This window comes from Plasmodium relictum, assembly GCF_900005765.1.
Source record: "Plasmodium relictum strain SGS1 genome assembly, chromosome: 3".
NCBI lineage: Eukaryota > Apicomplexa > Aconoidasida > Haemosporida > Plasmodiidae > Plasmodium > Plasmodium relictum.
Window position 1 is genome coordinate 27,314 of NC_041681.1, and position 12,148 is coordinate 39,461.

The following is a 12,148-nucleotide window of genomic DNA, read 5'->3' on the forward strand; positions in this document are numbered from 1 at the left end:
ATCATTAAATAATTATGATTATTAAAATGAGATAAAATGAATATAACAGAAAATAACCTTTTTGATATATTATCAATAAAAAATTATGAATATTACTCAAAGCATTATAATTATGATAGTATTGAAAGAAAACTCACATCATTTAATAATATAGGAAATATATGCTACTGTAATGCTTCATTACAGCTAATTTTATCTATGAAACCATTATGTATATATTTATTAAAAAAGTACAAGAAATTTTATTACAATACAAAGTCGAAATATAAGGGAGATATTTTAAGAACTTTATTTGACTTAATAGAAGAAGCATATAGTCTAGATAAAAATTACGTATGCACAAATAAGCATATTAATATATTAAAAAAAATAAAAAAATATAATAATAATATAGTAATTAATGCTCAAAATGATGCTCACGAATTTTTACTAATGATACTAGATTTTATTAATGTAGAGTGTAACAGATGTTCAAATATACCTGACAATTTCGATATTAAATTGGACGAAAAAGATAACAAAGAAAAAGCTGGTGATAAATATTGGTTTAAATATTTATTTAAGGATAATAGCATTATTACTGATTTATTAGGATTTCAAAATATTTCAAGTATTACATGTATTAGCTGTGGGCATACAAGATATAGCTTTGATTTCTGCATTGATTTGGGATTAGAATTTTATGACGAAAATTTGAAAAGTACAACTTTAATAGATTTATTAAAAAATAATATAATGGATAAAGATGATTTCTGCTATCTCGAGTGCAGCAATTGTAAATTAAAAAAAATGAGTCGAATAAAAAAAGGAATATATAGAATGCCTAATTTATATATGATTATTTATATAAAAAGATTTAAATGGATATATGATAGCACAAATTATTGTAATAATAAAATTAAAAAAATAGATACGATAGTTTTATTGCCAGTTGATGGATTAGTTGATTTTACTTCTTTTTCTTTTATGTCTAATCACGAATCGTTATATAATTGTAAGTATATTATTGAAAGTATTATATGCCACAGTGGAAATAGTTATAATGGGCATTATACTGCTATTGTTAAATACAGTGATGGTTTTTATAAATGTAATGATGATAAAATTAAAAAACTAAATAATCCTTATAATCCTGAAAATATTAATGATATTTATTTATTATTACTTAAAAGAGTTTCTTAAATGATAGAAAAAAACTTAAGTTGATATAAAAAAAAAAAAAAAAAAATTTAAATTAAAATAAAATTAATTCACGATAAATGAATATATTCTGATAAAATATTTTAAAATAATAAAATTCCCTATAAATATATATATGTATAGTGATAAATAAAAATTTTCATATTATTATTTAAAACTAATTCTATATTCTACAAATTCGCATTTTAAATATAAAATATATAATATTTTTTTATGTTAGTCGTAAAACATTATTTCATATATATAATATGTAAATTATATGAATCCTTTTTTAGTTAATCTTGTATTTAATATTATAAATTAAAAAAAATAATAATTAAGCATTTTTTTAACATAGAATTTTTTTTTTATTATATTAAAAATTTTATGTGTATATATAACTTCAAATATATTATTATAAAATAATAGAAACATAATATTTGTTTTATTAATATGTATGTTTATATTTCTTTTTTTAGAAAATATAAAATATTATAATTTTTTTTTCACTGTTTTATTTTTTTCTTTTTTCTAAATATGATACATATGATTAAATGTTTTCTTAATCTTCCTTTTTTTTTTTTTAACCGAGAAATATAAAAATAGAAATTTAATTTGTAATAATTTTTTTATGTTTTTATTACATTAAGAAATTTATAAAAAATTATACATATTTGTAAATTAGTAATTATAATTTTATATTAATAGAAATTTTTTTTTTTCTTAATGATAAAAAAATATTTATATTTTACTGAAGAATTCCAAAAAAAAAGAAGAGAATGATGAATAGTTCAGATTTTCTTTCAAAATTTTTTAATTATTGATTTGTTTTTTTATTTTAAATTTTCTGTCCATTTTTAATTATATATACCTAATATATAATATTTTAGAGTTCTATAAGTATTGATATTGAACCAAAGTTTTGTTAAAAAAAAAATATATTAAAATAAATGTACATTAAATAATAAGTTTGTGCAAGAAAAAAGAAGAAAAACAAATTTTCATAACAATATATATAGATATATAACCATTTAAAAGTTAAAATGTAGATTTTTTTTTTTTTTTTTCTAATAATTTAAAAGAAAAATATATATAAAAAAAATAATTAAATAATGAATATATAATAAAATTAGTAATTTTAAAAATTTATTTTTCAGAATTACTGTTCTATAAAGAAAATTAATAGAGTAAATTTATATATAATAATTCACACATCTTTCGTAATTTTAAAAAATAATAAAGTAAAAAGCATGAATAAAATTTAATATAATGCTATTTGTAATATATTAAAAAATATTGAAAAATATTTAATATCATAAATAACACTAATTTTATCAAAAAAATTATTTATCTCTTTCATTTTTTATTTTATTTTATTTTATTTTTTGTCTCTTTATAAGACAAGGAGAGTAATATAATAATATTCTCTCTTACCTTAAAATATTTATTACATTTACTTTTTTACTAAGATTAAATAATACATTAGTCAGATGATACTATATCAGATACATTAGGTATTTAATTTTTTTTTACTTTAGGAATATTATAGCTTTAATAGATACTAACTTTTTTAATGTGCATAATAATTTTAATTGTAGAAAATAAAAAAGTAAAAAAAAGTAAAAAAAAAAAAAAGAGTATATTTTGCAAACCGATAAAAAAATTTTATAAAAATAAAAAGAAATATGCATCTTATAAAAACTTTTATAGTAAAAATAACATATTCTAATTTATTAACTAATAAATTAAATACGAAATATATTTTATATTTTTAAAAGATTTATGTGTATTGTCATATTTATATTAATTTTCCTTTTGTTGTTATATGTTTCATTATATTTTTGCTGTTATTATTTTTAATGAAATTTCTATAGAGAAATCCGCTCTATATATTATTCTATCTATTGAATATGTATTTTAAAAATATGCAAAGAATACAATCTCATTAAATGAACTAAATAAAAAAAAACAAAATTTATTTAAAAATCTAAAAAAAAAAAAAATACATAAATAATATACATTATAATCTTATTATTAATAAAAAAAAAAAAAATGTCTAAATTTTATTTCAAAAAAGATAAAGCAATTTTCAAAAATAATTTCATATTTGTCAATTTTTAATTATATTATTTATATGTGTTCGTATGCATATAGTGTATAATAAATATTTATTATATTTCCTTTTTTTTTTTTAATTTTTTATATAATACTATTATCTAAATAAGCAACCAATGGTATTTTAAAGTTTCATTAATTTTATGTTAATTAAAGCAGGTACATTTTTACTTAATAACATATGAAATAAAAAATATATATATATATCTAAAATAATAAAAGTATAAATCTATCACTTCTTATATGCATATAATATCTTATAACAATATACCTAAAATTTTGTATAGGCACATATATATATAATTAGTATATAAACTAAAACAATATATGCATAGAAAAAATAACAAAAACAATAAATTTAAGTAACATAATATGATCTAAAAAAAATAATGAAAAATTTTAAAGTAGTTAAACATATAAATACTCAAAGGATATATAATAGTTTTTAATAAGAAATATAGATGAAGAAATAAAAATAAGACTCTTTAAAAAAATTTAAATTATCAAAAAATAATAAAAAACTTACGAATTAAAGAGAAGATTGATAATATGGAGAAGAAAAAAGAAGAAAAAGAAAATTTAATAATTGAAAGATATCATGAAAGTAATGAATATGGTGAAAAAAGAAAAAACAATGAAAAAAATGAGAAGATTAAAATTAATGAAAAAAATAAAATTAACAAAAAGAATGAAGCTAATAAGAAAAATATAAAAAATATCAGATGTGTAAGATGTAGATATAACAAAAGAGATAAAGTTATCAGTAGAAATGACATTATTGAAAATAATGGAATTATAGTAAATAATAATTTAAGGAAAGAAAAAGAAATTAATAAAAAATGTAACTATGTGTTTTATAAAAATTGTCAAAATAATGAATTAGAAAACGATTATGAAAGCAGTGAAGACTTCTTAAATAGTGATACATGTGATAGTAGTAACTCTGATGTAAGTATAAATACAGATGAAAATGAAAATATGAATGGATTTGTTGAAATTTTTGAGAGTATTGATTATAGAAACAATTCTACATTAGATTCAAATTGTGAAATTATAAGAAATCCTGATTTAGTTGAAACTTTTGAAATTTATGATATTTTTGAAAATGATGATAATTTAAACAATAATAATATAAACAAATATATATGCGATAAAAAAGACAATGAAATAAAGAATAATCAATTAAATGATAGTGAAGTAATAAATAAACTAAACCATAATAATAATCATTTAAGGGAATATGATGTCGAAAAAACCATCATAGAAAACGAGTTGTCAAAAAAAATATTACTATATTTTCCTTTTTTTAAAAAGAGTATATTCATAGATGCAATTATTGAACATTTTCAAAAAGAAGGAATAAAAAACTTAGACAAAAATGATTTAAAATCACAATGTTATGAAATCATAAAAGAAATATACGATTACAACAGTTATAATAACAAATTTGATAGAAATGTAAAAAATAAAAAATTATTAAATGAATATTTTTGTGAAAAATTAAACAATAAAAAATACGATATGAAATTAGAGATGGATTATTATGAATTTGAGTTTTTTTCAATTTTTTTTTTAAGTTATTTTCGTTTTTCATTATATTTATCAGGTTTTATAAATTCTTCCTTTCTTTATCATTCAAATGAAATACATTTCCATATATTTGTTTTAAATAGATATCACCATTTTGTTGATAATTTTTACTTAAATGATACTTCTCCATTTACTCCCAATGAAGTAAATGAAATAATAGCTACTTATAAAAAATCTATTATTTCAATTCTAGATTACTTAGATGCTTTTTATCCATTTTTTTTGCTCATCTATAATATTATCACATATATTCATATAAAATCCAAAAAAACAACAACTATATTAGAAAACAATGAAATTATTCTAAAAAATAATTGTAAAGAAATCAATAAAAAGGATTTTCTGAGGTGGACCAAAGGTAATTCATCCTCCATGAGTAAACATGTCATTAATAAATTTGATCTCATAAAAAAGATAAATAAAATTAAAAGAAAATTTTTTAAGCATAATCATAATAAGTTTATATTAATGATTATTGACAAATTAAATAGCTTCTGGGTAGTAAACTGCATATATGAAAAAAAAGTTGATGTAAAAGGAATAGATAATTATATGGAGAAATTTATTTTAAATATAAAAAATAATATGCTTATAAAATACATAATTTATTCTATCGTTCAAAAGTTAAATGAAATTTTATCAAGAGTAGAAAAAAAAAGTTTCGAAGATGTAGATGAAATTTGTAAAAAGAATATTTTATCTATTTCTACACTACTAAGTTTTGAATCACTAAAAAAAATTAAAAAAAAAGATAAATGGCTATTATTATTGAAACATAACTATTTTTATATTGAAAAAAGTTATTATTTTTTTAAAGAATTACATGAAAAAAAAATTATTTATTTTCAGATACAGAATTTATTTAGATCTATTCTAAATTTTAAAATAAATGTGGTTTATAATCATTTTATTCAATACTTTTATGTTAGTGATATAAAAAATAAAAAAATAGATACTATATATGATTACATTTATTATATAAAAAATAAAAAAAATATATTAATTACACTGTTTGCATATAAAAGATTAATTTATAAGTTGAAATTTGACGTAAATAGCTATGGTTTAATGGATTCTATTTACAATTCTTTAAAATTTTTATTCATGGAAAAAGAGTCCATTAATTTAATAAAAAAAAATACATTAATAAAAAAAAATTTTATGTATTTGTTCAATATTATGATTACTTCCTTAAATTTTGAAAAATATAAGAATATCGTCATGCCTACGAAAAATATCATTAAAAATTCTTTCTTTCATTTAGAAAATAACGTTATAAAAAATATACTATTAAATGTTTCAAATAAAATTACAAGAATTAGATATAAGGGTGATATTTATTCACATACTTCTTTTTCTTGTTATTATGAAAGAGAGCTTAATGAAGAATTGTTTACTGTTTTAAGAAGTAACAAAATAAATAAATTAGATAAAAATTATTTAATAAAAGAAGTTGAAAATTTTATAACAAAATTACAAAAAAACAATTATAGAAAAATAAAATTTATAACATCATTAAATGGATATAACTATAACTGTGAGAATAATGATATATATAATTTTTTAAATTTACTGAATATAAAAAAAAAAAAAAAAACGAAAAATAAAATGAACACATATTTTTATAATGAATGCATTTATACTGAAAAAGAAAGTAAAAAATTTCAAGACTATACATCAAATCATAATGTATAGGACTTAATTATAGAAATATTAATATAAAAAATATAAATGTTTACGAAAAATTAATGTAATATTATAATGAAGATTAGCTATATCATAGAGATAACTTGCGCACTAAATATCAAATAAAAAGTAAGCATAAATCAAATAATAAAACTGAATTTTATAAGAAAGATAATAATGTTATGAATGTCTTTTTATAAAATTTTTTTAAAAATTAATAAAATGAATAAATCAAAAATGAAAAAAAATATAATAAAATTTTATTTAATAAACTAAATTAAAAAGATATGAAAGTGAGAAAATTACAAGATAAACAAAAATATTACTAAAAAGTTATAAAATTTAAAATCCAATCTAGGAAATTATAATAAAATGATAAATTAACCAAGAGAAAAACAATACCGAAGCTGTTGTAAAATGTCTAATTAAATTATAACAATAGTATAGCATATGTAAATTTAATAAAAATAATTTATGTCTAGGAATTTATTTGGATTAATAGGATTAAAAAATAAAAATAATTTATATGAAAGGTATATTTAATAATATTTTAAATAATTTTTTATTGGTAAGAAAAAAAAAAAATTGTGAAATATTTTTATTACATTCACAGATACTAACAAAAATTAAATTTCTAATAACTTTTTTTTTCCTCTATTAAAGAGAATATATATATAAATTTTAATTTTTTTGGTGAAATTTTATTAAAATAAGATATATACTTTTACACAATAATTATTTCCATTTATATCTTATGTTAGTTAATGATTTGTAATTTTTTTAATATGCAATAAAACATCATGCTTAATATGTAAATCATTTATAAATAAAATTAAAAGTTACAAAAAATATAAAATATTGAATTAGTAGGTCAATTCTGAGTTGATATAAATTGTTCTCATCATTTGCTTATATACAAATGAGTAAATTAAGAAATTATGTAACATAAAATAAGTAAGCATTTGTTATTTTAAAAATTTTAAATAATTATATATATATATTTGGAATTTTGTTTAAACATAGTACTTTAAATATATAATGAAGATTTTACTATATAAAGAATAAGGGAAAAATAAGAAATGTATGCAATCCATTACATATATGTAAATATATACAAAAATCTAAGTATATTGTCTACTATATGTATTTTACAAAAAATAGAATAAATTTCAAAATAAAAGCAACTTTTCTATTAAAACACCTATATTATATATATATATATATATATATATATATATCTTATAAAAATAGTCAATACTTCTCATAAATTTACAGGAAAATCATTTTTTTTTATTTTTTTTTCTGAAAAACTACAGACTAAACAAAATATTTTTTTTTAAAAAAAAAAAATCTTTCATTTGAATTTATAATTTATAAAAGTTATACTATTTTATGTTACTTAAAAATAAAAAAGTGTATGTAAATAACAACCTTTTTATATATTATCTTTTATTTTCATATGTAGATATTTATATTTCTAGTTTAAGGTGCCAATATTTATTTAATGTCATGTTATTATATTATTAAATAAAGAACTATCAAAATTTGAATATTAAAAAAAAAAAAATGCATAATACATTAATTTTTTTTATATAATTACTATTTTATATTATCTTTCATATCATCATATATAATTTATTGTATTACATCTAAAATATATTATTATATAATAAATTACAATAAGGGTAATTTAATAAATAAAAATATTTTTCAAAAAACATTTTAAAAATTATCTTGTTTTAAAAAAAAAAATAGCTATTTTATGTTTTACATTATTTTGTTTTTATTAACTTTATAATATTTTATTTTAATTCATAAAAAAAAAAAAAGCATTAAAAATAAAATTAAAAGAATATAATTTAGATGATCTTTAATTTCATTTTCCCCAATATTGTTCGCATATTTCATAAGAAATTCTTTATAAATAATAATAAATGCATGCTATATCTATCAGTTGTCAATAAAAAATATTTGTATATAATTCATTTTAAGTTAAAAAAAAAAAAGAAAAGAAAAGAAAAGAAAAGAAAAATACATAATTATTAACTCTGTATTTAAAAATTACCAAAAAAAAATAATATAAATTTTTGCTCTTGATGCATCATCTTTTATTCTTACGTATCTTTTTTATTCTATTATATTTTTTTCATAATTTTTCAGATATTTAAATTGTATATGTTGTGTATTTTAGATATTTAATTTTTCTTTTTTTTATCTTCCAATTTATTTTTTTTATTTTTTGAAATTTCATTTTTTTTTATCCTTTTACTTCTTTTACTTTTTTTACAATTACAGTTTCTTAAAAATCTCTTATTCTGATTATTAACTTTAAATTCATCCTCATGGATGCTATTTTTTTTTTTTTTGTTTTTTTGTATATTTTCCTTATCATTGATTAAAATTTCATCTTGCATTTTTCCATTTTTAATATTATTTTTGAATTCATTTATTATATTATACATACGATCAAATTTTTCTATTAATTTAAAATAGGCATTTTTGTCACTTTTTTTTATTTTATTTAAAAAAATATCATTTCCATTTTCAACAAAATCAGTGTAAATATTATTATTAGGAATAAAGATATTATTTTTCAAAAATTTGTATATATTATCTATTGTATTAATATTTTTTTTTTTATCTACTTCTTCATTTTTTGTGTGATTGTTATCATATATTTCTATTTCCTTATTCAATTTTTCTTTTATTTCTTCTAAAAATACATTTTCATTACTATTGGTATTATCACTATTGTACTTGCTATTATTGGAATTATTAATATCATTTGTAGTATTCTCACAATAATTATCTGTAACGTCACTTTCTTTACATTTATTTATATTATAGTTATTATTTTTATTATTTATAAACATTTCTGCACTTTTTAAATGAATCATATTATTATTAGTAGTATTATAGTCACTCTTAACATTATTTATTTTATTTAATTTATTTGGTTCTTTATCTATTTTATTTTTTAGAATTTCTATAATTTTTTTTTCATTTCCATCCTTAAAATATTCTTCATGTTTTATATCACTAATGACATCACTATATTTTATTTCATAAGATTTACTTATGTTTAATAACAAATTAAAAATATTTTCTTTTAGTAAATTCTTTTTATGTAAAAAGTTATTAATTATGTTATCAAAGTTGGAACTATGCATATTATTATCGTTATTCATCTTGTTAAATATATAATTAAAAAAATTAACAGTTAAATTATCATATATATTTAAGAAACCCATTATATTATTTTCAAAATTATTATTACTTCTTAAGTGTTCCTGTTTATTATTTATGTCTGTATGCTTCCCATGAACTATTATGTTTTCATTTATAATTAGTGGAATTTTATTTAAATTAATATATGCATTATAATAATCATTTTCAGTTAAATTTTCATTATTTTCTTCAAATTTTTGCAATATGCATTCATACTGAAATAATATATTAATATTATTACTATAAATTATATTAAAATAATGATTTATAAACTTTATATATGATTTTTTATTGCAGCATATACGCATAAAAAAGTTTAAATTGTTAATTAATTTACTTTTTTTAATATTTAAATAATCGTATTGACTCAAACTACTTTTATCTATTAAAAAAAAAAAAAAATAAAATAATAAATCGTATTAAACAATATATATAATATTGCAAATGTATAATTAATATAAACTCAATGAACTATATTTAAAATTAAAAGGAGAGAAAAAAAAAAAAAAAAAAGAGTAAAGCATGTTACATATAAATATAATTTTTTTTTTTTTTATTATAAAAACTTATTAATATTTTTCATTACCTTCAAAAGATGAAATATTATTTTTATACTGTAGTTTATTTTTACTATAATATAAATTCGTGTTTAAATGATTTATATTATCTAATAAATGTAGTAGTTCATTGTTATTATTATTATTATTTTCTTTACTATTATTATTATTATTATTATTATTATTATTATTATTATTATTATTATTATTATTATTATTATTATTATTATTATTATTATTATTGCTATTATTATTATCTTTATTATTATTATTACTGTTATTGTTGTCTTTATTATTATTATTACTATTACTGTTATCTTTATTATTATTATTATTACTATTATCTCTAATATTAGTATTACTATTATCTTTAATATTACTATTACTATTATCTTTATTATTATTATTTTCTATATCATTATTACTATTATCTTTAATATTGTTATTATTATTACTATTACTATTATCTTTCATATTATTATTTTCTATATCATTATTGGTACCAGCTTTTGAATTATTTAGATGTTTTAATTCGCTGTTATTACAACTTAATAATTTGTTTTTCAGTTTATTAATTTGATCTCCCCTAAATGTTTTGCAAGGAATATAATCGCAGCAAACATTACTTTTTAAATTGTAATCACTAAAACAAGTGCTTGTTTCTTCAGTATTTTTATGCATTATTTTAAAAAAATAAAAAGAAAAAGAGAAGTAAATCACACAATCATAAAAAAAGAGGTAAATAAAATATAATATAAAGAAAACTTAAATATGAAATAAGTTAAAAATATAGTAAAATTAGAAAAAATTAAATAATGTTAATGCAAAAAGAGAAAAAAAAAAAAAAAAAAAAAACATCAAAAAACATCAAAAAAAATAAAAAAAAACATCAAAAAAATAAAATAAAATAAAAAAAAAGATTAAAATTTGGAAAATAGACAAAATTCTATTATTGTAAATATGAACAAATATCATATAAATAGAAATATGTATATATATGAACATAAATTTGTTTTATATTTACAAAATCACAAAAAATATATTATTGTATGCAAAAAAAAATGTATTCTTTTTTTTTTTTTTTTTTTTTTTTATGTATTATAGATAAATTCATTATTAAGAATAAATATTTACTTTAAAAAATTTTTTTCTAATTATGTAACATCAGAAAAAAAAGGATATTTTTACATTTTATTTAATTTTTATATATACTAGTATATATCTTTTTTTTTTTTTCTTTTATCAGAATTATATAGAAAATAATATATCACATTAATAATGATAAATATATTATGGTTTACACCAAAATATGTCTATGTTTGAAAAAAAAAATATATATATAAATAACATATAAAAAAAATTATAAATTCCTTTATATTCTTTATAATTTATTACTAAGACGCTGATATATACATATATATTAATAAAATATATTCGTTTAAGTAAATATATGCAAACATTTAAGAAAATACACAAAAAAAAAAAATAAAATAAAATAAGATAAAAATATAAAATAAAAAAAATAATATTTACCAAATAAATCAAATGGGAAAACATCAAACAAAAAAGTAAATAAATATAATATCACTTATAAAATTTTCATTAAAAAAATTATGTATTATTGTCTAATGAATTATGATTTTTACATAATTTATTTCTATTTTTTCTTTATATATAATTTTATCCAATATAAACAAAAAAAAAAAAAAGAAAAAAAAATATAAGTATATTATTACTAAAAATTTTAAACTTTCATATAATCTAATAAAAAAAAAAAAATAAATTAAAATTAT

At 15.9% G+C, this 12,148-nt stretch overlaps 3 protein-coding genes across 3 annotated transcripts; 2 read left to right on the forward strand and 1 right to left on the reverse strand.

Annotated features, from left to right (window-relative positions):
- Positions 1-36: 36 nt before the first annotated feature.
- PRELSG_0300600 (ubiquitin specific protease, putative) lies at positions 37-1,182 on the forward strand (the record flags this gene model as incomplete). The annotated part of the gene is made up of 1 exon (XM_028679989.1): positions 37-1,182. One exon carries the CDS (start codon positions 37-39, stop codon positions 1,180-1,182), a length of 1,146 nt encoding a protein of 381 aa, XP_028531531.1.
- A 2,661-nt stretch (positions 1,183-3,843) lies between these two features.
- On the forward strand, positions 3,844-6,579 carry PRELSG_0300700 (conserved Plasmodium protein, unknown function; the record flags this gene model as incomplete). The annotated part of the gene is made up of 1 exon (XM_028679990.1): positions 3,844-6,579. The coding sequence occupies one exon, from the start codon at positions 3,844-3,846 to the stop codon at positions 6,577-6,579; it is 2,736 nt and encodes a 911-aa protein (XP_028531532.1).
- Positions 6,580-8,765: 2,186 nt separating this feature from the next.
- On the reverse strand, positions 8,766-11,036 carry PRELSG_0300800 (conserved Plasmodium protein, unknown function; the record flags this gene model as incomplete). The annotated part of the gene is made up of 2 exons (XM_028679991.1): positions 8,766-10,180; positions 10,385-11,036. 2 exons carry the CDS (start codon positions 11,034-11,036, stop codon positions 8,766-8,768), a joined length of 2,067 nt encoding a protein of 688 aa, XP_028531533.1.
- Between the last annotated feature and the right edge of the window lie 1,112 nt (positions 11,037-12,148).